Source organism: Pelodiscus sinensis, chromosome 1, assembly GCF_049634645.1.
Source record: "Pelodiscus sinensis isolate JC-2024 chromosome 1, ASM4963464v1, whole genome shotgun sequence".
In the NCBI taxonomy this organism is placed as follows: domain Eukaryota; kingdom Metazoa; phylum Chordata; order Testudines; family Trionychidae; genus Pelodiscus; species Pelodiscus sinensis.
The window spans coordinates 248,692,278-248,719,691 of record NC_134711.1 but is presented as its reverse complement, the minus strand read 5'-3'; the positions used below and the strand labels follow the sequence as shown (position 1 = coordinate 248,719,691).

The window sequence follows — 27,414 nt, the reverse complement described above, 5'->3', positions numbered from 1 at the left end:
GTGCTTTTGCGGAAAAGCATCCGTGCCAATCTAGATGCTCTTTTCCGCAAATGCTTTTAACGGAAAAACTTTTCCATTAAAAGCATTTGTGGAAAATCATGCCAGTCTAGACGTAGCCGTTGGGAGCCCAGAGGGGCGTAGTAGCAGGAGTAAGAGGAGGTGTGAGTGTGAGTACCAGGGACACAGACACTTTGGAGGACTCTTGGAATAGGAATAGTTGGATGGACCCTGAACAGAGAATCCTGGATGCCCCTACTCCCTGATGCTTTTCCTGGGGGGCCCCATACCCCTGCGCAAAGGGAATTACAGGATTTGAAATTAAAAGCACAATAACTCAATCCTGTGGCTCCAGTTATTACAAGGGTGGTAACAAAAACAGAACCTGATGCAAATAATTCACAACGACAAGCGGAAATAAGGCAAAACATGACTGAGATTTCTGATATTACTCCAGATCAGGTATGGGCATGTGCTCAGTTATTGGGACTCCTAGAAAAGGACACAGGTCTGGGTTGGAGGGTAAAGGTGTTGTCATGGACTGGGTGGAGGCCAGCAGATTATGAGGTTTTGGCCCAGACCCATACTAATGCTTCTGACTGAGAAATGCTAAGCGGTGGTTAGATGAAAACAGTGTTGTTGCTACTGGATGGGACTAAAATGCTCCTGGAGGTAGGGTTGCCAGGTATCCGGTTTTCACCCAGACAGTCCATTATTTCTGGCCACTGTCTGGTAAAAAAAAAACAGAAAATACTGGACATATAAAATGGACAGAAGGCGGGGACATTCTTTCCCTGCCATGTCTGGTGGGGGTGGGGAGAGTGTGGGGAATTCTTAAAGGTGCAGCAGGTGCAATGGCTTTTTTTTTTTTTTGCTCAACCAAGTTTTTTTCATGCCAGGTTCGGGATTTTTGGTAAAAGTATCTGGCAAGCCTAGCTGGAGGCTGCAAATTAGAAGTGTAGGTTAGAAAGTATAGGTAGAAATTTTTAAAGGTGATGCAGATCTTTACTACCTCATTGGTAGGCAAAAGACATGATAGTTAATAATATTGCGTATATTCTTACCACTTGCTTTCTTGAAACTAATTTTTAAGAACTATATGCATAATTTTAAAGCAGAAACACAAATCTGTGGAATTAACTGAACTGTACGCTTGCATCCACACTTTCTGGGCCTAAAAAAAACCCATGATGTAGTTTCGCGGGAACCCAAGCTAATCATTTGGTCAAATGTTTATTTAGGTTCAGTGCTGTAAGAACCAAAGAGCAAGGATCTGCCACTTGCTGAAGAGGCTTAACTAAAAATACGTGACTGTTGCCAGTAAAGGTCAGAGAAATGTCAGTGACTCATGGGCAAAGTTACTCTCCAAACGGCAACAGGTTTTGCGATTGCAAATCTCAAACGCGCCAGGAGGCGTCACGTGACGTGGGGCTGGGTGAGGGTGGAAGCGCCGGGACGGGGCAGTTTCTAGGTGGGCGCTTTGTAGCGGCCAACAATTGACTCCCCCGCCCCGCGCCCGGCTGCACGCGCCCAAGCCGCCTCTCCCTGGCACGTCACAGGGCGCTGGGCTGACAGCTAGCCACGCCCACCGCGCTAGGGGGTCCTCCGCGCTCGCGCTCCCCGCCACGCGGGTTCATCCTGTTTCTATAGTGACTGAGCAAGAGAGGGGCGTGACCCGGAAGTAATCTCTGTGAGCTCACGCCTCGCTGCGGGGAGTGCCGGAAGGTCAGGGCAGGGTGACGTGTCTGAGCCGGAGGACCGGAAGTCGCGACGGCGGTGCAGGAAGTGAATTGAGCCGCGGTGCAGCCGAGAGACCCGGCCCAGGCCGCCGGCCCCGCTCCTCGCTCGCCCGCTGCCGCTGCCGCGCGCCCTCCCCCACCCTCGGCCATGGGTCTCCCGCGGCTGCTGCTGCCCGTGGCGCTGCTGGCGGCCTGCGCTGCCCGCGGCGGAGCCTTCTACCTGCCGGGCCTGGCGCCCGTCAACTTCTGCGAGGAGGACAAGGCGACGGACGAGTGCAAGGTGAGCGGCGTCTCCCCGGCCCCCCCGGGGAGCCTGTGTCGCGCCTTCGCCTGAGCGTACTTCCGGTCCCCTCCCCCCCCCGCAGCATATCGCCGGGTCTGGGGTTATTGCTGGGGGTGGGTCGCTCCCTTCCCCCTTTCACTTCCTCTACACGTAGCGAGGCTCCTGGGGGGAACCTGCCAAGCCCACGTCAGCGTAGGGGCTGGGCTGAGGCTGCCCCTCTCTGGGCACTTTCCCTTCTCAAGGGGGTCTGGATGAATGTCAGATTGGTGCTAGGATATATACAGGGCAATGTTCCCGCTAATCTTTTCCAACTATGTGTGGAATAAATTTTAATGTGCACCAAGCGATATGTGAACACAAATCTAGCTGTGGGTGCTTTGCTAATGAGCTGGGCAGCATTTGCATTTCTGAGCATATTTTACAGGGGATACTGGTGGGGGGACTCCTGCCAGGGTCTTCAGGTACACCCCCCCGTGTTTGCCAGGAGCAGAGTGGCATCTGAGGAGAAGTTACTTCTGTAAAACATCTAATATAGTGCAAGACTTCTTGGTTATTGTATCTGTTCTGTAAGGGTTATTTATCTTGTATTTTAAACTAAACAGTACAGTCTCTGAGAATTCCCCTCATTTCACTGCAATGCTAGTGAATTGGGCTGCCCACTGAGAGCTCATCTGGATGCTTGATCCCTGCTAATGCTCTGCTGGGGTGTGAGATTCTGACACCCCCTCAAAATTCGTGTATGGGTTCTCTGCCCCCCCCCCCTTGCTGTTTCCACTTCACTTCTATTACTCAAACACTAATGTGCTTGGTGCTTTATAAGACTGTGTTTGCATTATCAATTCTCCAGGTATTAAAGTTTAAATCTTAAAGATTACTATGTGATGAAACATTGCAGAATACATTCACCCAAAACAGGTAATCCTACCTAGAAAGATTAAAATCAGGTGTAATGTAAGACAGTATTTTCATGGCATGGATTAGTGTTAGGGCTTGGCAGTATTTGTGAAATAAGCATACGATGATGCAAAAGATCTTGAATACTATGATTGCATGGGATTGTTATACTTGAAAGAATTACACAGGTTGTTTTTCAGGAGGAGAAGGCAAAATTCCACACTTATTAATAATGCAATAGTGTTCTGGAATATATACATATATTATACTATGCCCACATATTTGCGTGTGCACACGCACACCATCTTCTCCTTATTTATAGTTACCAGTCTGTTGCTCAGATTTACTCACTATACAGGTTAGTTGAATGCAAGGGATGTTGAGAGAAACAGGGCTTCTTACAGTCTGGACAAATGCTCCAAGGTTTGACAAGACCCAGAAGCTTCATGTAAACACCAGTGTTCCCTCTAAGATTTTCCATCTATGAGCGGAGTGAGCTTTGTTTTGTGCACACCCACGGATGTCCTGTCCCCCTGTGTGTACTTCCAGATAGGGAGCCTCGCTATTCTTCTGAGGGCACCACCAGCTCCTGCCCCTGACTCCACATGCCTTTGGCGCTGATCGGCCTCTTCCTCTCCAGCCCTACCAGCTGCAGCCCCTCCTCACACAGTGCTGTTTCCATCACTGCCAGCTGGTAGTTTGTAGAGAGCTGCTTCCTTTCAGCAGAACTACTGAGCATGCTTAGTGCATCTGAGCGTTCTCAATAACGCTCAAGGAGCAGCTCTCTACAAACCACAGACCTAAGGTAAGACCCTGCAGCCTCCACAAATTTGAAGTGCCAGTGCCAGCTTCCTGCGGGGACAGGCGGGAGAGAAAGCACCGAGTCTCCCCACTGAATCTGGCTTGCAGGGAAGAAGTAGTTGCACATGCTGCCACTTCCCTTCCTCCTCCCCTGGCTGGGGGAGACAACAGCACAAGGATATGCTTCCTGTAAGTTTTTCTCACTGCTGGGCAGGGTGGTGATTGCGGAGGCTTGGGGTGCAGGATCTTGGCAAGACCCCTGCATCCACACCCCCTTGGCTTGGGGGAAGGGATGGAGTGCCAATGTGGGCTCCCAGTGCAGCCCCAGCCTCCTTACTCACTGCCCTGCTGAGACCACATACCCTAGCCCCTTCAGTCACCGCCCCACCGAGACCGCATACCCTATGCTCACTCACTCACTGAGACACTGAGATCCTCACGCACCACCTCTGCCAAAATGCCGAGACCTCCGGCCTCTTCACTCACTGTCTCTATCAAGACCCTGCAGCTCCAGGCTGCTCCTGCACCTTCTCTCCAGCCAGACCCCCAGCCTGCTCCTGCACCCTTCCCCCGCCAGACACTCAGAGAGGGGTTGGCAAGTGTAGTGAGCAGTGGGTGCAGCCCGCGTGTGCATATGTGTATATAAACTTATTTATAGAAAAAAATACTAAAACAGCCCTTTCCCAGTCAAAAGAATAATTAAATCAGAACTTTCACCAAAGCATCCTTATTATTACGGCTGACCCTAAGTGCCAATTTACTGTGTCATGCCAACAGTTACAGGCAAGGTAAAAAGACATCTCACACAGACACACCCCCACATACACACATACCTGCAAAGTTTGAACAATAAGCTCTTTTTCTTAAAGACCTGTGCTGTGCTGCTATACAACACCAGTAATCAATGGTGGCAGGAATGGTTTCCTTGGCAAATAGTAATTGCTACTGTTCTCAAGATTGGCAAAACCTGACCTGCCACAAATGAACTGTTTATAGTGCTTTGCAATGGTTAGAGAGATGGTGGCTGCCAGAACTGGAGCCAGCCAGGGCAATGGTGCGGCTTCTCTGGGACTAAGGCTGCAGTGCATGATGACTGCCTAGTGAACTTATTGTAATATGAAGGATTCTGATGATTTTCCTACATGTTTGCTGTGATGTTGTGCTGCTTTCTTTTCTCTTGTATGTTCCTTCAGTAGGAACTGTATCACATTCTGTGCTGCCTTATACTCACTCCTGAAGTTTTAAAAAACGGAGGTAAGGAGAAATTAGTACAGAGTAACATACAAAAGACTTTTACTCTAGTTTGTTCATGGATAACAAGTCGAGCTAGTCAAGAAATGCTGAAAATTTCATTGGGGAAAAAAAAACCCTACTACTTAAAAAAAAAAAATTAAGGAAAGTAAACATTTTTCATGGAAAAAATTTATTTTGTCAGAGGTCCAGTTTTCCTTCAAAAATTGTCAGCTGTCCCTGGTGAAGAATAGGGATTTAAGGGAGTACCCGACTATTCACTTGCTCCTACCCCCTTTGCTGCCTATGGAAGCAGGAGCTGGCATTGGGGTTACTTGTACTCGGCTTAAAAGTAAACTACTCAGTTCCATCGACTACTCGCTTAGCTGATTAACCTCCATTTAACGTCCTTAATAAAGAATAGCTTTTAATCAGTACGGTGGGACTACAACTTTATTGTCCATTTCCCCTACTCCAATATTGCCATCTTTTGTCATTTTTATTATGAGACTTGCATTACATTTCCTCACAGGAAACATGAGTTTGCATCACAATGTCTGCTTTCGCCTTTTTAAAACATTGTATTTGTAGTCCTTGCAATTGCTAGAAAATGTGAAGCAGGTGAACCCTAACAGCTCAGATGCCAGGTAGCAAATTAACTTGTTTTTTTCTTGTTTGAGTAATGAATTGTATGTCATTATGGTAATTGCTTTGAGAAAAGACAAACAGAAAGACACACTTAGCAAATGAGTGTCAGTGACATTAATAGACCAGATTTCTTGAAAATGCTGACAAATGTTGAATACCAGATCACTGAACCATAAAAAAAAAACCCCACTGCTTCCTTAGTCTTTTGATGAAAATATGATCTATGAATACAATGATAACTCTATATGCTTTTTGCTTACAAAAACGCATGGGAGCAGCTGCCGTCCACCACGTGACCCTGGCCACCAGAACGGCTGCCTGGCTCTGTATCACCTCCTACACTCTTCCCCAGGCCAGAATCCTCTCCTTCACCCAAACGTCCTCCTAGACCCTGCACCCAATCCCCTGATCCAGGTCACAACCCCTTTGTTCACCCACACTCCCTCTCATACCTCACACCGTCTCCTGCACCCCAGTCCCTTAACCTGTGAACCCTTCTGCACCCAGCCTCCATCCTAGACCCCATATCCCCTCCACAGAAAATTGCAGCACTTGACCACTTTCCAAAACCTTGGAGTGGCCCCTCAGCAAATTTATTGCCCACCCCTGGTATAATAGCTGTGAGGGGATGGAGCATAGTCAGAACAGATGGAATCTTCAGAGAATTTAACTGGCACATTCTAACAAACCTTTACTAAGTGCATGTGAAGTGTGATTTCCTTCTCCCAGCCCCCACGGTTTCTATCTTGGCCAAACTTGGGGGGAACTTTTATGGGACTGGCAAAAGATGCCACTTTCCTACCAAATTTGACATCCTGTTTGCAAAGCAACTTTTCATTACAACTTCTGTACGAATTTTTCATGTAGGCAAAACAATGTACTTTTTCTATACCGCATACTTTGAAGTTTCTGGTAAGTTGAAACTTTTTGAACAAACAGGAAAAACTCCCCATCTCTGCCTTCTGTGGACACCTGGAATGGAAAATTTTAGCTCAAATGGAATCTGAAAACTGAGTCTTAGAATGGGAAGTGTTAGGCAGCTTTACATATGGGCAGTGCTCATGGGCTCCAGTTTTGTATCATTTTTGGTGATGTCCAGGACAGTTCTAAACCTTCCTTGGCTCTGTGCTGGGAGTGTGGGGGATGGGACAGCTGTACTTCAGGAGGACATGGAGTCCAGGATGGCCTGGGGAGGGGGATCGTTGAGGAGGGCCTTGCATAGGGACATAAGAGATTAGTTGACTATCTGATTCACAGAAGTGTATTGGATAGTCAACTAGTGATACGACTAGTTGCTTCCCTCCCCTCTTGCTGTCTCTATCAGCAAGAGAGACACAATGGGGAAAGAGGGGGCAGAGAGCAGGAGCTGATGCTGGGGGGAGCTGGCTTAGAAGCTGGTGTCCCCGTTCCCCACCCAGCACCGTCTCCATGGGGAGGGGGCAGGTGAGGTAGAGGCACAGAAGAAACTGTGCGAGTGGGGACTGAAGCAGTTGCCGCTTCTGCTGCGATTCTCCTTTTGAAATGTACAAGAGCCCCATTTCAAAGGCTGAGGTGCTGCAGAGAGTGCAGGGCCAGTGGGGTTCCCTGCTGGTCCCACACTCCCTGATGTTCTACTGCTTTTGAACAGTAGCAGGAGCCCTGCAGGGCTCTTGCTACAGTTCAGAGGCGGAGGTGCCCTTATAGACTAATTGAATAGTCGATGGAAATCATGTTGACTATTCAACTATTCTAAATGTAACAACCCTAGCCTGGCACTGGCATCAGCAAGTGACCTGGCCTAAACCTCCCTTGTTCTCCCTACCTCCATTCCATCCCTATTTTCAAATTCCTGCCACCTTCTTTCCGGCTTCTGCCCCTTGATGGTGCCAGGTTCCTGCTAATCCCCTTGAGGCATGGGTCCTGCCGAAACATGGAGCCTGGGGTGGTTGCCCCAGTCCATCCTATGGATGGGACATATTTGAAAACATAAGCCCAAATGTTGATGGGCCCACGTTCCTGAATATTGGTGGACCATGGGCCCCATAAGCCCATATAACTTGCCTCCTGTGGGAGTGCTACCAGTTCAGTCTGTAATAATGCATACCATGTTTTTTCCTGTATGTTGAACGTAATTTTAGTGAGATGCTAATGGTTTAACTAAATAGTTAGATCAACATGTGTTTCTGTTCTAATTCAGAAGTACCATTTTTGAGCATGTTTTTTACTCCTTTGAAGTTTATGTAACGACAGCTGTGTAGAGTGGATATGAAATGCTATCTTTCTGTGATATCAGAGTATTTTTACATCTACTTTGGGTAGGTGTAATTAAACACAAGATGAAAGGCAACTTTGAAGTGGCCATAAAATTCTACCCCAATACATACCTAGTTACATAATTTAGTGTAACTTTGCTAATTGTGTCTTTCAGTCTGTGATACAGCTGTTCGTGAACAGGCTGGACTCTGTGGAATCAGTTCTTCCCTATGAATATACGGCGTAAGTGTACTAAACTTTATGTATAACTTTATTTGTCAGCTTCTGCAAAAGGCAGTCTCTCTGAAAGATTTTCTTTAAGTATGAATAGAAATCCAGTTTCTATCGTCTCTCCATGGCATAGATTTATTCTGCTGAATAGGTTTCATTTGACTGTTTTGTAACGTAAACTATATTTGTGAATACAGTTAGCCAAAAATGTGGTGTTAGTGCTGCTGTAGGTCTGCTGTTGCTTTGATTAACCTGCAACCAGAGTATGTTAAAATTGTACAGGTTGGACCTCTCTGGTTTAGCATCTTTGGGACCTGAATGGTCCCTGAAGGAAGGAGTTTGCCAGACCAGAGGAAGTCTGGCATCAGGTTCAGCCCCAGGGCTCCCTTCCTGGCTCCTCTTCTGGGGCTGAGCCACAGGGGTTTCCCAGACCCCGATGGCCAGCAGCTTCCCAGGCCAGTAGCCCATCAGGCTGCCTGCCAGCTGAACTCCCAGCCACTGGCAACCTCTGTGGCTAGGGATCTCTGGTAGAGCAACTTCCATGGTCCTACGGCCCCTGATGTTTGAGTCTGTCTGGTCCAGCAACCACAGAGGTTCAGCCTGTAGTAACAAATTATATGATATGGAGATAGCCACAGTTATTTTAATCAGGGGGTAGCTGTGTTAGTCTGAATCTGCAAAAGTGGCGAGGAGTCTTGTGGCACCTTATAGACTTACTGAAGTATAGGAGCATAAGCTTTCGTGGGCAAAGACCCACTTGATCAGATGTATCTGACGAAGTGGGTCTTTGCCCACGAAAGCTTATGCTCCTACACTTCAGTTAGTCTATAAGGTGCCACAGGACTCCTTGCCGCTTTTGCAGTTATTTTAATAAGTATTAACTTCCCTGCCAACTAATTAATGCAGGATGGAAAATGCGTTCAAACTGTACTAATACTATTGCTTCAAAGAATGCTGCAGTTATTATTAAAAAGGTTGTGTTGGCTTTGTATTTTAATAGATGCATGTATTGTGCATTGTGATTCAGCCTAGGCAATTCTGGGAATTTTCCAGTTAATCCAGTGGTGAATTAAAACCTTGATTTTTTTTTTAATTTGTTTCCTGTGTTCCAAAGGGGTCCTCTATATATATCTATATATATATATCTATATATATATATCTGTCTGTCTGTCTGTCTCCAAGTAGCAGTCCAGTGTTGTCCATTCTTAAAGCAGTTGTAGGACCCCATTTGTAGACTTAATAATTTCCTGGCTGAAATCCTAATGTGTATACTGACCTTCCAGTGTATTACTCAATTGTGTGTTGAATTGAAACTGAATTCTGAAATATTTGAAATAGCAGATATAGATTTTACTCTTAGAACTTCTCAAATTATGATAAGCAATCACTGAACTCTGCTCAAAAAATAAATTGCAGGTGTATTAGATTTGACTGGCTGGGAAGATAAGGATTTTTTTGTACTGTTTATATTTCAGTCCTTGTTAAAGGTTGCATATTCTTCAATTTAGGTTCGATTTTTGCCAAGCAGCAGGTGAAAAACGTCCATCTGAAAATCTTGGTCAAGTATTGTTTGGAGAGAGAATAGAACCATCACCATATAAGGTTTGTGCCTGTTGTGAGGGTTTTCTGCTATATACCTTAGAAAATGTGAAAGTCAATCAATTATACAATTGTTCCTGATTTAAAGATCCATAATAGGTTCACAAAATTCTAAGCATGTATTTCAATTCTATGTTGTCAATCAGACTTTTGGATTGTTCTTTCTGAAGTGGTCATAAGACAGGATTTTCAGGTCTCTCCTCCATGTCAGTCTTCTCTCTTGAGCCTCCAGTCTCTCTCTGTCTGTCTCTCCCTCCCTCCTTCTCCCTCTCTCTCTCTCAGGTCTCCTACACTTCCTGCCTTTCTCTCTTTCTTTCTTTCCTCCCCCTCCTGCCTCTCAGGACCACGGAGCCCAAATGGCCTTTTGGGCTCTGCGCTCCTCGTGCTGCGTGGGGAGCGTGAAGCCCAAACAGTCGCTTGCGCCACTTGCTCCCACGCAGCAGCCTGGCTGAGCGGCACAGAAGTCTGCTGAGCGCCATAGCAAGAGGTGAAGGGGGGCGGGGTGGTGATGTTCATGACCAGGGGGTGGGGCCTGGAGCTGCACATCACCACCTCACCCCCCTTCCCCTCCTGCCGTGGCGCTCGGCTGACTTCTGCGCCGCTGAGCTAGGCCGCTACGGGGGAGCAAGTGACCGTTTGGGCCCTGCACTCCCCATGCAACACGGGCCGCCCAGAGGGAACAGCCAGCATTTCAGTGTTACAGACTCTCAGACATTGGGCTACTATATATATGATGTTGTTTTTAAATACTATTGTGTGACACAAGGTGTAACACATTAAGGGTGTAAATAAAATTGTATATCTAAGGATCCCTATATTACACAATTCTGTAGTTAGTGTCCATTCCATGTGCTCCTGAATAGGGATGTAAGCGGCTAGTCGACTATCCGATAAGCAAAAGCTTATTGGATAATCGACACACTATCAGAAAGCGGCAGCAAGGAGGGGGTAGAGGAGGTGGTGCTGGGGGAGAGCCGGCTTGAAAGCCGGTTCCCCCAGTTCCACGGGAGGGAGGAGGGGGAGCAGGGCAGGGGTGCAGCAGCAGCCTTCCACCTTTGAAATGCACAAGAGCCCCCTGCTGGAGCTCTTGTACGTTTCAAAGCAGAAGCACCACATGGAGCCCGAGATTAGTGGGGGATTCCCTGCTGGCCCTGGGTTCCATGCAGGGTTACAATCTTCGAAATGGGCACTGCTGGGGGTGTCGTACGTTTCAAAGGCACAACACAGTGTGGCACTTCCGCCTTTGAAGTGTAGCAACAGCCATGCCAGCCCTTGATTCATTTCAAAGTAGAGGTGCCCTTAGCAGCTATTCAATTAGTTGATTAATCTAATTTTAACATCCCTACTCCTGAACTTGTGTAATTAAAACTTTCTAGCCCTTAGGATCATGGAGAGAATCTTGAAAACTTCTTCCATTTACAGCTGCTCCCCGAGTTATGACCGTTCACACTCTACGACCAAAGCTCCCGTGGAGCGGTCGTAAAGGCGGTCCCCGAGTTACGGCCAAGTGTTTGGTCTGTAACTCGTTCGTAACTCAGAGAGAGGCTGTACACTTGATTCAGATATTGTCTTCCTGTGTTTTCAGAGTGTCTCAAGTTGCTCTGAAGGTTGTGAACAGTTCTGTAAATCTTTGGTAGGGTGTTGCTTGTGCTTCTTTCTTTGAGCTGCAGAATTTGGCATTTTTCTGAGATACCGTGGAGTTCAGCCCTTTCTTACAACAAAATTCCTTTTTTTTTTTTTTTTTTTTTTTAAACAAGGTTTATTTTTCCTCTGGAGACTTGCATGAATCTGACTCTTACTCTCCAGTTTTCTGCACAGGAAGTATTGTCTGAATTGCAGTGAGTGCTGCTTGCATTGTTTCATGGAGCTAAGCATTTGGGCATCAGGAACCTAGAGTAGGAGTTCTGCTTGCAGTGGGTAAACTCTGTCCATTTTTTACCTACCTGGACAGCATTGTCACTGCTGAGATCCATGGAGCCTCAGTGGCCTGGATAAAATAAAAAATATACGTTGATGTAAAATTCATTGACTATTTTCATCAATAGTTTGACATTTTAAACATTGAGGGATATGTGTGCCTGTGAGGAAGGTAGGAATAGAATAAATTATTGCCAGGAAGTCCAGGTATTCTTACTATCGAGTATGTGAAACCCTGATTATATTTGTAAAATATATCTGATCATAACCATAGACATTTAAAATACCAAGGTATTAGGGCTGTTTGCTCGTAGGTTTAATTATAAGTTAGATTTTTTTTTATGTGGGTGTTTAGTATAACTTTTGAAATGTACCAAAAAATTCAGACTCTGTAAGATTATTCAGCTGAAATCCTGTTGTCTTTTCTTAGTTTACGTTTAAGAAGGAAGAGAAATGTAAACCAGTTTGCACAAAAGTGTATGACACAAAAAAACCAGAAGATAAGCAAAAACTGGACTTTTTGAAAAAAAGCATGTTGCTGAACTATCAACATCACTGGTAAGTTTTTTTTTTTTTAAAGATTAAATTGTCTGATTTAACATAATATGTCAAAAGGCGGTAAAGGTTCAGAATAATTGGTTGACGTTAACCAATAGAAATTGGAATTCTTCTGGTCTGTTCATGTGGAGGGGGAAAAGGTAATGTCATGTTACTTCTACATGCCTCTTCCTCTGCTTTTATTGAAACATGCTTGTCATAAATAGATTAGCTCATTTATATAGCTTATGGTTCTGGCTTTACTTTCTGTCTTCATGATAAAACTGCATATTAAATATGATTGTTGCTTTAAGCCTGTAGCACTGGTGTAATAATCTATGTAGAGGTCATATGTACTCTGTCTTGAGGAAAAGCTTGAGTCAAAGGGCCTCCACTTTTTCCTGTGGCTTCCCTTTTGTTGTGGTTGGGAATACTGGAATCCATGGATTCTGTTGAGGGTATGGGCAGCAGAAAATGTAATGTGTAAACTTTAATGACAGGAAATATATAGCCAGTAAAAATTAAGTTACAGATCATCAATGAAAGAGTACACTGTAGAAATAGTGTACGAACCTAGTGATTACATATAGCTTAACTGGGTTCAAGAGTGTCTCCCAGACTCCTCAGTCCTTTTGTCTTGAGGAGCTCACTATTTCCAAGTGAACTAGTTGCATTTACTTCTTGGACTAGATCCTTAGCTCCAAGTAGGACTGAATCGAGAATTGCTTCTCCCCTTGTGAGTTCCAGAACTATCTGCTCCAAGAAGCAGTCATTTAAGGTATCAAGAAATTTTATCTCTGCATCCCATCCTGAGGTGATGTGTACCCAGTCAATATGGGGACTGTTGAAATCCCCCACTATTATTGAGTTTTTTATTTTGATAACCTCTCTAATCTCCCTTAGCATTTCACTATCATTGACCCAGTCAGGTAGTCAATAATATATCCCCACTGCTATATTCTTATTATTGGAGCATGGAATTACTATCCATAGAGATTCTATGTTTAATAATATTTGCAGCCTGGATATCGTTTTTAAAACAGAATTGGGTTGGTCTGGCACAATCAGACATGCAACCTGAAAAAGCATGTGTCTTCTCTAAGAGTTCATTTTCAGTGTATGTCTCGCACTTTCTGAAACATTAAATTCACTTGTTGTGAAAACATTTTTAAATGCTGTTATTTGACCCATAAGGATGAAGAGCTGCTAAAAGTGTAATTTCTAGATTTCTTTTTTCAAACTTATTTAGCATAATTAGTTGCCCATTGTTCAACAATCTATTTTTCAAGTTTGAATACAATGGAGAACTTCCTCAGATTAAACATTTTGAGTAAATTAGCTCTTCTTCAACTGTAGTGTTGAGAGATGACCAGCATGTTTGATGCTACAGATAACTTGATAAAAATTTTTTGGCCCAAACAAGATGCCGCTCTACTGTTCAATAAAAAATTGTCTTTCTAATATTGTGTTTTTTTAAAATTCTTATTTTCGTCTATAGCAGGGTGGGCAATAATTTTTAAACAGGGTCCACTTCAAAAATTTTCAAAGTGGTCATGGGCCACCCTGAAAAGGGTGGGGCCTTTAAATAGCAGGAGTTGAAGGGGCTTGCTCTCACCTTCAGCTTCCAGACAACGTGTTAGTGGGGGTGGGGAGAGCAGGAGCTGCAAGCCCTTTCAACTCATGCTATTTAAAGAGCTTGCACCTGCTGGGCAGCTGCTGCTGCATTGCCGGGCAGCCACCTGGAAGGTGCATGTCCTTTAAATAGAAGTAGTTGAAAGGGCTCACTCCTCCCTGGCAACACGTTAGGGGGTGGGGCCAGGAGCTGCCATATGGGCCAGATGAAAGAGCTTGGTGAGCTGGATCCAGCCCGCTGACAGGCTCTTGCCCAGCCCTGGTCTATAGCATCTTTCTAATTCATCTGCAGGCCTAATTAAACAGTCTGTCACTGTCTTAGAACTGCAAGTAAATCCATTTGGATATCTCTGACGTTAGTGCAAGGCGCCCACAACTCCAGCGCCACAGAAATGGCCAGTGCATCTTCAAAAGGAGGTGTAATCTGGAAAGAACAAAGCATGACTAGGGCATACAATCTGTGTGGAAGCAGCCCGAGGAATAAACTGGATATGCATAAGCGGTGATGCAGTGTGGTTCTGTTTCCATTACTAAAAATCTCAAAGAACAGAAATGGTATAAACAGCACCTTCATGGCTTAAAATGCCACAAGCTTAGGAATATATATATATATTTTATTTATGGAGATGCCTATCTCCTAGAACTGGAAGGGACCTTGAAAGGTCATCGAGTCCAGTCCCCTGCCTACACAGCAGGACCAAGTACCACCTCTGATGAATTTTTGCCCGAAATCCCTAAATGGCCTCCACAGAGATTGAACTCACAACCCTGGGTTTAGCAGGCCAATGCTCAAACCACTGATCTAGCCCTGAATTATCATATTGAAACAGATAAGTTCATCTAGTACAGCATTTTGTGTGTGACTGGAGAGCTTTAGATGTTTCAAAGGAATGTGTAAGATCCCTTTAGTAGACAGGCTACGTCTACATTGTGCTTTCTTGTGCAAGAACATATGCAAATGAGGTGAGGCGTTATTCATTGCCATGCCTCACTTGCATATGTTCTTGCACATGAGCGCAATGTAGACGTCGCTATATACTATCAGCTGCCCCTTCCATTAGTTTTCATCTTAATCTCTAGTAAGAGAGAATCTGGAATCTTATAGTACATCGCATACTTTAGGGCAGGGGTTACCAACCAGTAGATCAGGCTCTACTGGTAGATCTCGGAGCCTCTGACAGGCGATCCTGACAGGTTTGGCTGGGAGGCTATCAAATATTGGCACTTTCTCTGCCTGTCTCAGCACTGCTGTGCTGCTCCAGCCCTCTGCCTTAGAGAGACCCTCCAGCCCCCTCCCTGGCACAGAAAGAAGAGGAGGGGGTGTTGATGTCAGGGTACCCCTCTCCCCACCCTCTAACCCATCTCCACGGAGCAGAGGTGGAGGATCAGGGAAGAAGAGAGTTAGCTGGCTGCTTTTGGGAGTGGTACAGGGCCAGAATAGGGGTGAGCCTGCCTTAGTCCCCTGCACCACCACCTAGAAGCCCACCTGTGCCCAGCTGGAGCCCACATTCCAAACCCCAGACCCAGACCTGAACCCTCCAGCACCCCAAGTCCCTGCCCTAACCCTGAGTCCTTCTGCACCCAAACACCCTCCCAGTGTCTGCACCCTGAACCTGCACCTCAACTCCCTGCCCCAGACTCAGCTCAGAACCCCTCCCACACTCCAAATCCTTTAGCCCAAAATCAGAGTCCACATCTCTCACCTTCACACCCCAGCCCTCTGCCCCCAGCCTGATAAAAGTGAGGGAGGGTGAGGGAGGAAGGATGGAATGAGCTGGGGCAGGGCCTCAGAGAAGGGGCGGGAAAGAGGCGGGGCAAGGGTGTTTGAATTTCAGGTAGATCCTGGGTTGCACTTAAATTCAAGGTGATCTCGTGCTTAAAAAGATTGGAGACCCCTGCTTTAGGGTTTTTCTCCCAAAACGTGTTAGCATTAACAACAGCAACTTTGGATGTTTCTGTTATCCATAAATGTCCAGCCTTTTTGAATCTTGCTAAATGCTTGAACTTAATACATTCTTAGGGAAAGGTATTCCTCCACCATATTTAGCATTGTTTGAAAGTGTTCCCTTTTTCAGTTTTGAATTCCGCTTTTAAGTTTTGTTCAGTATCCATGTATACTTATGGTATGAGAGAAGGAGAGCAGAAACTTTCTATCTACCTTCCAGTACTGTTAATTATATATGTCATTTCCCTTCCTAATTGTTTCCCTTCTAAGATAAAGGTCCCTGATCTTTTCACTCTTCACATGAGTTTTTCCATGTCTCAAATCAGTCATATTTGCTGGTTTTGGACCACCTCTAATTCTGCGGTATCCTTTTTTTTTTTTTTTTTAAAGATGAGATGACTTTTACTGTACATCATATTCTGAATAAGGCTGCACTATCTATTTCCCATATTTTCTGTTGCATCCTGACATGAAGTAGGATTAAATGGACAATTTGTCTCTAGCCAGCTTTGATCCATGAGAATACAAAGAGCCCTGCAAATCTGTGGTTATTCACTTGATATCTGTAGTTATCTGCACAATGGATGTTGATGCAGATATCCGTGGCTTTGCAGCCACAGAAATTATACAAATTTTGTATCTAGAACCCTGCAAGTTTGTGGATATCTGCTTTGTATCTATGGGTATTCACATCCAGGAATGTCAGTGCTGATATCCAGGATTCATGTTTGCAGATACAGAATTCTGTATCAGCTCAGGGTCTAATAATGCTTTCTCTCATCCATGACTTGATTTATATAGGAGATTCTTGCAAGAGACCTTATGCAAGGCTTTTTGAGTGTCTAAACTGTCAGTGCATTATCCGTTATCCATTAATCTATGGGTGCACTTAGATGTCATACCTCACTATTAAAATTCTCTATTTTTTGTACCTAAATTCTGTTTAGATTCAATTGTATGAAAATCTTCCAGGTATCTTATTCTGTTTTTAACTCTAGCGCCTATCAATGTACCAGTATAGATGTCAGGCTTAATTGGTCCATAATTTTCCAAATTACCTCTTGGATCTTTTAAATATGACTTTTCTACCCTCCAATACTCAGTGATATTTTTTTAGCTGCTTTTAATTAAATTGAATATTTTTAGCAGCTAATCTATTACACACTTATAAGATCAGACAGAACCATTGATCATCTAGTCTGACCACCCGCATAACATAGATCTAGGACTTCCCTGAATTTTTTGTTTTTTTTTCTTAACAGATGTCCTGTATTCAGTCTTGATTGAAAATTGCCACTGATGGAGAATCCACCATAGCCTTTAAAGTTGTCCTAATAGTTAATTTCCTTTGCTGCTGAAAAAGTGTGCACATTATTTTAAGTCTGAATTTGTCTGGCTTCAGCCTCAGCTATTGGATTTTTATAGTTTTGTCTGCTAGATAGAGCCCATTATGAAACGGTTGTTCATGTGGGTACTTGCAGAGAGTTTGTTTAGCCTTCTCTTTGAGCCTGTTTAGAGCATGCTTTTTGAACCTTTAATTGTTCTCGTAGCTCTCTTCTGTATCCTCTTCAATTTATCAACATCCTTGAATTGTGGACACTAGAAGCCTACACAGTATTCCAGGAGCAGTCACACCAGAGATAAATGTAGAAGTAGAATAACTTCCGTGCTCATACTTGAGATTCCCCCCATTTATGCATCTCAGGATCACATTGTTTTTTGGCCAAAGGATCACATTGGGAGTTCATGTACAGCTGACTACCCACCAGGACCCCCAAATCTCTTTCAGATGCACTGCTTTATGTGGTAGTTCCCCAGCCTGTAAATATGGCCTACATTCTTGGTTAAATATGTATCTCTACAATATGTATTGTTGGCTTTTGCCCAGCTTTACAAGCAGTCCTATCTGTATCAGTGACCTGTCTTCATTATTTTACTGTTTTCCCAGTCATCTGTCAATTTTATCAGTAAGGATTGTCTTTTGTCAAGGGTCATTGATAAAAATGTTAAATAGCCTACAGTTAAGAACCAATTGCTGTGCAACCCCACTAGAAACAAACCTGCTCAATTACGTTCTGAGAACTGTCACTTTGCCAAACTTTAATCCATATAATATGTTCCATGTTAGTTTTGCATTACTCTAGTTAATTAATCAAAATATCATGTGGTATCAAATCAAATACTTTATAGAAGTCCAAGTATATTACATGAACACCGTTATCTTTATTGAACATACATATCAGAGGAAGACAATAAGTTAGTTTCATAGGATCTATTTTCCAGGTTGATTTGCAGTAATACTATTGCTTTTCTTTTATTATTGTGTAATAGTCCTATTTCAGCCATGCCACTTATTTTGCACTGGAGTAGTGTGAGGCTGGCACAACATTAACTGTCTTCTGGAACTTCCCCTTTGTTACTGAAAATCAGTTATAACAGTCCAGCATGCTCCTCAGCTAGCTCTTTTAATAACTCTTACATGCATGTTATTTGGATCTTCTGATTTGTCTCTAATTTCACTAGCTGCTGTTTAATATTCTCTATCCTTGTTCTGTCAGTTAATTACCAGTAGTTAAGATTTTTTTCCCCCCTTCAATACATATCCTGACGACCTGCTTCAAGATGGAGCTGCCTCTTCCTGCTGCCTGGGGAGCAGCAATTTGAAGCTCATGGGTGAATTAAACCTTGAGTACTTTTTTCTACCTAAAAGGTGTACTATTACACCTTAATGTCAGTGTAATGCAAAAAAAGTATACTAAAGAAAATACCAACCCATCTTATTGGCTTTACCTGGGCTTCCTGGAGAATTAGTTCAAGAAACTTCTCTTCTATAACTAGGGCCCTGCCATATTCATGGTCTATTTTGGTCAGTTTTCATGGTTCTAGTATATTAAATATTTAATCATTTCATCTATTTACATTTGAAATTTCATGCCGTTGTAATTGTAGGGATTCTGACCCCCCCCCAAAAAAAGGCGTGGGTAAGGAGGGGTCAGAAGGTTGTTGCCTTCAGAACTGGACTTCTGGTAAGCGGTGGCTGCAGGGTGAGAGCCCAACTCTGAAGACAGAGTCTTGCCAGCAGTAGTGCAGAAGTAAGAATGGCATGGTATGGTAATGGTGCATTTCTGAGCCTTCAGTCAGCAGCTGCCTCTCTCCAGCCATCCAATACTGAAGGCAGCAGCATAGAAGTAAGGATCGCATAGTATAGTATCGCCCCATCCTCTGCTTACTTCTGCACAGCTCCTGGCAGGGTGCTGGCTTTCAGAGTTGAGTGCTCAGTCAACAGCCGCTGCTTTCTGACTGCCCAGCTCTGAGCTGAAGCAAGGGTGGCAATACCATGACCTCCCCCCAAACTCTTACAGTTCTCCCCAGAAACTCCCTTCTGGATCAGGACCCCCCAATTTGAGGGAGGTTGATCTCTCACTGTGAAATTTGTCTAAGGGTAAAAACACAAGACCAGATTTTACTGGAGGAATCCAGATTTCTTAGTTCATGAAGAGTTTTTCCAGACTAGTGCCCTACTGTATAACTTTTATTTTACTGGATAACTTGGAATCGTGTGTTAGCATTGCTGGCCCACTGATTATAACAGTAAGACGCTTAATGGTAAAGGTGATTCAATAACTCAGTGCATTTTGTACCAATATGTAGCATTAAGACACAACAGGAAGTTTTATTTGTCCAATGATGCAAATAAAGTGACTGCAGCCTTTTGTCTTCAACCACTTGAAACATTAATGGACCAGTAAAACCTACCCTGGAGTGTTTTAATGCTGTCCTAATTACATCTATTGAATTTTTAAAAATTCTTTCAAATGATTTTCTTTTGGATTTTTCCTTCCACTATGGGGGAAAAAAAACTTCATAGTGGAAAAAGGAGTGGTGGTAGCCAACTTTTTTTTTTTTTTTCTTAAACGTGTATTTTAGTTGTTGACATTTTTCTTTTCCATTTATGTTAGCACTCCTGTCATATCCTGCTGTCTTGTCGTCCTCTTCTCCTGCAGCTCTTCACAGGGGGCTGGGTTGCTTTCAAGACTTATCTATTATTCCTAAATTGGAAACTTACTGTGCTCTTGATTTTTAGCCTTTTTAACAATAAAACAATCTTGTGAAGAGCTGCTGGAGAAGCAGCAGCTGAGCTCTGGAGGGAGGTGTGAAAACAGCTGCTTTTCACCTTAGTAGAGTAGCTCTCAACTTTTTACCCCATGTAAACTCACTAGTTAAAATAGTTTGTACAATCCAGGAAGCAGAGCTGAGCATGGTAAATCAGAATGCACTTGAGTAAGAAAAAAGACTGCCTACTCCAGCTGCCATGCATTTTCCCCATTTAACTCTTAACAGGATATCCTCATGGGTGGCAATTTTTTTTTTACTAGAAAAGCTGATGCTCAAGTGGGAACTCATCTGAAACACTCAATTCAGCTTTCATTAAAAAGTAGAAGCTGAAATATGCTAAGTAAACCCTATTGTAGACATGGGGGGGGGGGGGAGAGCCATATGGACCAGAGTTAAGGTTGTACATCAGGTACTGTGGTAGTGAGACTTCTAAGTGGAGAAGAGGGCATGCAGTGTAAGGTAATTTAATTTTTAACTTTTTGTATGTATGTGGGGCGGCAGGCTGTCAGATGTGAAACTGCTTCATTGCAAAGCTCTTTTGTGTACCAACTTAATGTGTGTTAATAAGTAAGCACAACTGAGACAGTCAGGAAAGTTAGAAGTGAAGTTGCTGTTACTTTTGCCCTTAAAAGGTGTCTTTGGGTACATCTAGACTACATGCCTCTGTTGCCAGAGGCATGTAGATTAGGCTACCAGACATAGTAAAATGAAGCGGCGATTTAAATATTCGCCGCTTCATTTAAATTTACATGGCTGCCGCGCTGAGCCGACAAATAGCTGATCAGCTGTTTGTCGGCTCAGCGCGATAGTCTGGACGCGCGGGTGGCGACATCAAAGGTATTTGTCGACCACCCAGGTATGCCTCCTGGGATGAGGTATACCTGGGTGGTCGACAAATACCTTTGATGTCGACACCCGTGCGTCCAGACTATCGCGCTGAGCCGACAAACAGCTGATCAGCTATTTGTCGGCTCAGCGCGGCAGCCATGTAAATTTAAATGAAGCGGCGAATATTTAAATCGCCGCTTCATTTTACTATGTCTGGTAGCCTAATCTACATGCCTCTGGCAACAGAGGCATGTAGTCTAGACGTACCCTTTGTTAGATTTTTAACATCAAGACTCAATTGGAGGTTTTTTATCAGATGAAGATGACTTGTGCATGCAGGGGGCTTCAGGATTAACTGTTGGTGTAAAAAATATCAGTTATATTGAATACTAGTTAAAACTAATACAATTATTTTCTCCAGAAACTTGCATATTGCACCAGCTCTACTCAGGATACACTCAGCTACCAAATTTTGTGAAGAAAAGCCATGACCTTGACAATATAGCCTAATTTCATGAGAAGTCCAATTAGAGAAATTGTATTAGACAGAAAAATCAAACGATATAAAATTAGTACAGTGAAATTTTTCACAGCAGCAGGCTTTCTACTTCTAGAGCAACAAAGTTCCCCCCTTTTTAGGATCTGTTTTACTTGCCTCATTATTGGATTAACAGTCACTGGTGCAACTGTAACCATTAGAATCTTAAAGGAATTGTATTGCTCCTTTCACACTTACAGAATTGCCAGGAGGAACACAATGAGGAATTTAATGTAGCATTGAAGATGCAATTTGTGTTCGTTGACTTTGTTTGCATTTTGAGCAAAAAACTATTACTACAGGTTAAATAGATTTAGGGCTTTTATATTTGTGTTTTTATTTATAGGATTGTGGACAACATGCCTGTAACTTGGTGCTATGATGTTGAAAATGACCAGAAGTTTTGCAATCCTGGATTTCCTATTGGATGTTTTACTACAGAAAAAGGTCATCAAAAGGATGCCTGTGTCATTAATGTAAGCTTAAAGTATTTTTTTACTCGTGTCAAGTTCTGTATTGTGATATTCATATGCATGTTCAATTAATAGTGGACATGCATTCTATATGCTCAAGTTCTGAATCTTATGGCCAGCAAGGTCCATAGTGTGTGTGCGCACCCCCAGAATCCTCTGTACAGATAATATAAAAGGGCAGAGCACCTCCACTGCTGTTCAGTTTTTCTCTCTTCCTCTTGACTTTGAGAGAGAGGCTTGTTGTCTATTATTTGACAGCTAGCAATCTTTTTCTTACCACTTATTTTAACTAGTTGGCATTTCTTTTGAATTTTCAGAGTGTTCTCATTTGCCCACATTAGACTTCAGGCTCCATGGTGGCCTCTACTTTTATCCTCTGGATTTAAATATTATCCCTTCTGTGAGAGAGCAGTGCATTTTTAATGGTTACATCTAATGACAGACTTTTGCTCATGTTCTGGAAAAATATGACCTCTGCAAGTCTCACTTCCAGAATCTGAAAAGACAGTGACTGCAAATATATTTCATTGATTGGTTCATGAGGCAATCGGCATCTGACCCAGCTTCTCAGTATCCTCCTGTACATGGTCCCCAAAAGTGTGATCACTGGTTTGCTGATTTGTAGGGCCTCATCTTCAATCTTGACACCAAGATGGACCAAATCCAAAAAGACACCATCTGAGATGGTACAGGAAGTGAATTGCGGTGATAGATCCTATACCAGGGACACTTGAAATAAAAATCCCACCTCCAGCACCACTTTTTCTCTTAGACTTGATTTTCAAACTATAATGACAACCCCTCAAAGGGCAGATCCTCTGCCTCTTAGACTTTTCCTCTTAGACTTTGCAGCTCTGTGTAGTTCCTGCCACAGTTCACTATCTCACTGCTGTGCCAGAGGGTCAGCACCACAGAAGCAGACTCTGTGGCAACTGATGGCTCTTCAAAGTTCCCTCCTCAGTCAGAAGTGTGACACCTTCAACTTCTTATTCCATGGCATTATTGACATAGAAAGCTATCCTGGCACCACAAGTCATGGCACTATCCTCACAGCTAGAGCTTGAATTGTCACCATCACTTACAAAATGGTATCAAAACATCAGTACCAAACCACCACCTGGCACTGATGGCACTCGTTCAGGCCCTGATGGACATAATGGTTTTGCGAGAGCTGGAATCACTTTCTAATGGCCACCTCCATTTCCATATCTCTGATTAAACTCTTAGTATGGTATACTTCTGTAATCTTTCTGGTTACATCAAGGTCTGATGCACCTACCATACAATTTAGAATGCTTCTTTAATTAAGCCTCATCAGAAGCATCAAATTGTAGTAAGGACTCAGAGCAACAACATACATATTCCGCAGAACGTTTCCACGACCTACTTTAATCTTGTAAGAAGATTGAGTCTCATCTTGAAATATTGGGGTATTCACCAGACGAGACAGATTTTCCTGATCTTTACAACCAGAGCGACCGTGGCGAAAACCCACTTGCCAGCCCCTCACCGTGCATGCGCCAGACCTGCACTGCACATGCACGCACCGCCGGTGAACAAGACGACCAGCTGAAATGTACCCACCACGGGCGAGTAGATAAACGGATTTGTCGAGCCCTGTTTATGACCATATTTATCCATGCAGATGTGACCAGAATGTGGACCATGGTCCCATCAAAGTCAAGTTGGCTACAAGGGTGAAAGTCGTCATTTTAGTGTCTCTCCTTATGGCCTCAGTTACTCAGGCTACCCCCCAAACCTTCACAGTAGTACAAGGATAAATAAGAAGATGTTTCACCTCTGTGGAGTCTTTTAAGGGCCTTTGTCACTCTTATTATCCTCTCCTGAGGAAGTAGTCACCCTGCTGTCCCTTTTTTTGGAAAGTTTTAAAGGTTTCTTCAGAAGAGTTCTTAGTGGTCCTGCAAGTTTGAATGGAGAAGTTCAAAAATAGACCAACAAATTGGTGGATATCTGACAGTTTACCTCACCAACTACCAGGCCTTAATGGCGAGTTAAAACTTGGACACAACTACAAAAACAAAACCTTCACCAACAGTCTCTTAATGACCTAAATTAGTTTCCAGCCTACACCAGATGTGATGGACTCAAATCACCTTGTGGCCATCAAAATACAATGTGGCTGTAGAGGTTAGCCTTCCTTCAAAGTACATTTGGTGGTAGAGGGGTTATCGTCATAATCTGAAAATGGGTGATGCCCTTTGCACATTGAAGGACTCCAGAGCAGCTATCCAATCAATTAGGGTTTACATTACATCCCTTAAAAGGAAATATGTCAGTAGTTCTATGGCCATATTCCTGGATTTTAAAATCCAGGCGATGTAGAAATTGCCTGAGACGCTGATAATTGGTCTCGGATTGAGTTTGGTTTGGTGCGCTCTCTGAAAGAGCCAAAAAATCTTTGACAGATAAGTAGAGTTCTAGTCTCTTGTCTAGAGAGTAAAGATCCAAAAATGCAAATCTGGTCATGAAGTCTACAGAGGAGCTGAACTACACGAGGATATAAATATCTCTTTCTGACTTGCATTCTTTTCCAATAGCCACATATGATATGCCTTGACCAAAGAATTAAAACAAATGTTTTCAAAATATGCGTATTACAGAGGAAATAGAGCTGTTTAAATTTTTATGTATTAACACACCACTTCTTGCCAATCACTGCAATTGACAAATATGGACAGCAGTAAAATCTGGTATTAATGGGTTCAGTTTTTGACCTTGTTGAACATAAGAATGGCCATACTGGGTCAGACCAAAAGTCCATCTAGCCCAGTAGCCTGTCTGCCGACAGTGGCCAGCACCAGATGCCCCGGACGGGGTGGACCGAAGACAATGATCAAGCGATTTGTCTCGTGCCATCCATCTCCAGCCTCTGACAAACAGAGGCCAGGGACACTATTCCTACCCTCTGGCTAATAGCCTTTTATGGACCTAACCTCCATGAATTTATCTAGAATCTCTTTAAACTCTATTTATAGTTCTAGGCTTCACATCCTCCTCTGGCAAGGAGTTCCCCAGGTTGACTGAGCTATGTGAACAACTTTCTTTTATTAGTTTTAAACCTGCTACCCATTAATTTCATTTGGTGTCCTCTAGTCCTTATATTATGGGAACTAATTAATAACTTTTCTTTATTCACCCTCTCCACACCACTCATGATTTTATATACCTTTATCATATCCCCCCTCAGTCTCCTCTTTTCCAAACTGAAAAGTCCCAGTCGCTTTAGCCTCTCCTCATATGGGACCCGTTCCAAACCCCAGATCATTTTAGTTGCCCTCTTCTGAACCCTTTCCAAGGCCAAAATATCTTTTTTGAGGTAAGGAGACCACATCTGTACACAGTACTCAAGATGTGGGCGTACCATAGTTTTATACGGGGCAGTAAGATATTGTCTTATTTTCTATCCCTTTCTTAATAATTCCTAACATTCTATTTGCCTTTTTGACTGCCACAGCACACCGCGTGGATGTTTTTAGAGAACTATCCATGATAATTCCAAGATCTCTTTCCTGATTTGTCGTAGCCAAATTAGCCCCCATCATACTGTATGTATAGTTGGGGTTATTTTTTCCAACGTGCATTACTTTACACTTATCCACACTAAACTTCATTTGTCATTTTGTTGCCCAATCACTCAGTTTTGTGAGATTTTTGAAGTTCTTCACAGTCTGCTTCTGTCTTGACTATCTTGAACAGTTTAGTATCATCTGCAAACTTTACTACCTCACTGCTTGCCACTGTCTCTAGATCATTTATGAATAAGTTGAATCGGATTGGTCCTAGGACTGACCATTGGGGGACACAACTAGTTACCCCTCTCCATTCTGAAAATTTACCATTTATTCCTACCCTTTGTTTCCTGTCTCTTAAACAGTTCTCAATCCATGGAAGGACCTTCCCTGTTATCCCATGACCATGTAATTTACACAAGAGCTTTTGTTTAGGAACTTTATCAAAGGCTTTCTGAAAATCTAAGTACAGGCAGTCCCCGACTTACGCGGATCTGACTTACGTCGGATCCGCAGTTACGAACGGGGCTGCCCCAGAGTACACGGACTGCGGGACCTCGCGGTCCTGCCGCCCGTGTACTCTGGGGCTTTCTCTGCGTCTCCCTGGTCTGCAAAGCCGCGGAGGACCCAGGCGGCGGGACCGCGGTGCGTCTCGGTCCGCCGCCCGTGTCTTCCTGGTCTGCTGGGGTGGGGGGGGAGCGCAGCTAGTATGCCCCCCCCCCCAAGCAGACTAGGCTTTTCTCCGGACGCCTGTGGCAGAGCAGCTGGGGTGCTGCCGGTTGGTCCTGCAGCGCCGCTCTGGGCGCTACTGGTCCAACCCAGCAGCACCCCAGCTGCTCTGGTCCTGATTCAGCCGCTGCTGGTCAGTTTCAGCAGCGGCTGAATCGGGACGCCTGGGGAAGAGCAGATGGGGTGCTGCTGGGTTGCTCCAGTAGCGCCGCTCCTTGGCACTACTGGACCAACCCAGCAGCACCCCTAGTGCCAAGGAGCGGCGCTACTGGAGCAACCCAGAAGCACCCCAGCTGCTCTGCCCCAGGCGTCCTGATTTAGCCGCTGCTGAAATTGACCAGCGCTGACTACAGGAAGCCCGAGGCAGAGTTGCTCTGCCCCGGGCTTCCTGGAATCAGCTGCTGATCAGTTTCAGCAGCAGCTGACTTGGGGACGCTTGGGGTTCTTAAGTTGATTCTGTATGTAAGTCAGAACTGGCGGTCAGTTTCAGCAGCGGCTGAATCTGGACGCCAGTTCCGACTTACATACAGATTCAACTTAAGAACAAACCTACAGTCCCTATCTTGTACGTAACCCGGGGACTGCCTGTATACCATACAGGATCCCCCTTGTTCACATGTTTGTTAACCCCTTCAAAGAACTCTAATAGATTAGTAAGATATGATTTCCCTTTACAGAAACCATGTTGACTTTTGCTCAACAAATTATGGTCTTCTACGTTTCTAACAATTTTCTTCTTAACTATTGTTTCGACTAATTTGCCTGGTACCAACGTTAGACTTACCAGTCTGTAATTGCCGGGATCACCTCTAGAGCCCTTTTTAAATATTGATGTCGTGTTAGCTATCTTCCAGTCATTAGGTACGGAAGCCGATTTAAGGGGTAGATTACAAACCACAGTTAACAGTTCTGCAATTTCCCAGTTGAGTTCTTTTAGAACCCTTGGTGAATGCCATCTGGTCCCGGTAATTTGTCACGTTAAGTTTTTCTATTTGTTCCAAAACCTCCTCTAATGACATTCAATCCAGGACAGTTCCTCAGATTTATCTCCTACAAAGGACGGTGCAGGTTTGGGAATCTCCCCAACATCCTCAGCCATGAAGACTGATGAAAAGAAATCATTTAGCTTCTCCGCAATGGCTTTATCGTCCTTGATTGCTCCTTTTGTATCTCTATTGTCTAGAGGACCCACTGATCTTTTAGCAGGCTTCCTGCTTCTAATGTACTTAAATGATTTTGCTATTGTTTTTTGAGTTTTTGGCTAGCTGTTCCTCAAAATCTTTTTTTTTGCTTATTACAGTTTTACACTTAATTTGACTGTTTATGTTCCTTTCTATTTATCTCACTGGTATTGGACTTCCATTTCTTGAAAGATGCCTTTTTGTCCCTCACTGCTTCACAACTAAAAATTGTCCCTTTTTGTCCTTCACTGAAACGCAATTAAAAGTTGGATGCGGCTGCATTCAGTCATATGAGCTCTGAGAGCAAATAGCCCATTGAAAGACATTTTGAAAG

General features: G+C 43.8%; 1 protein-coding gene across 1 annotated transcript in view; it reads left to right on the top strand.

Moving 5' to 3' along the window:
- The first annotated feature begins 1,719 nt into the window (after nucleotides 1-1,719).
- TM9SF2 (transmembrane 9 superfamily member 2) overlaps nucleotides 1,720-27,414 on the top strand; it is a 59,136-nt gene continuing 33,441 nt past the window's right edge. The window contains exons 1-5 of the mRNA XM_075918754.1: nucleotides 1,720-2,016; nucleotides 8,000-8,067; nucleotides 9,564-9,657; nucleotides 12,002-12,129; nucleotides 21,514-21,643. Coding sequence (XP_075774869.1) covers nucleotides 1,885-2,016; nucleotides 8,000-8,067; nucleotides 9,564-9,657; nucleotides 12,002-12,129; nucleotides 21,514-21,643 — 552 coding nt within the window. The 5' untranslated portion in view covers nucleotides 1,720-1,884. The remainder of the gene's footprint in view (nucleotides 2,017-7,999; nucleotides 8,068-9,563; nucleotides 9,658-12,001; nucleotides 12,130-21,513; nucleotides 21,644-27,414) is intronic.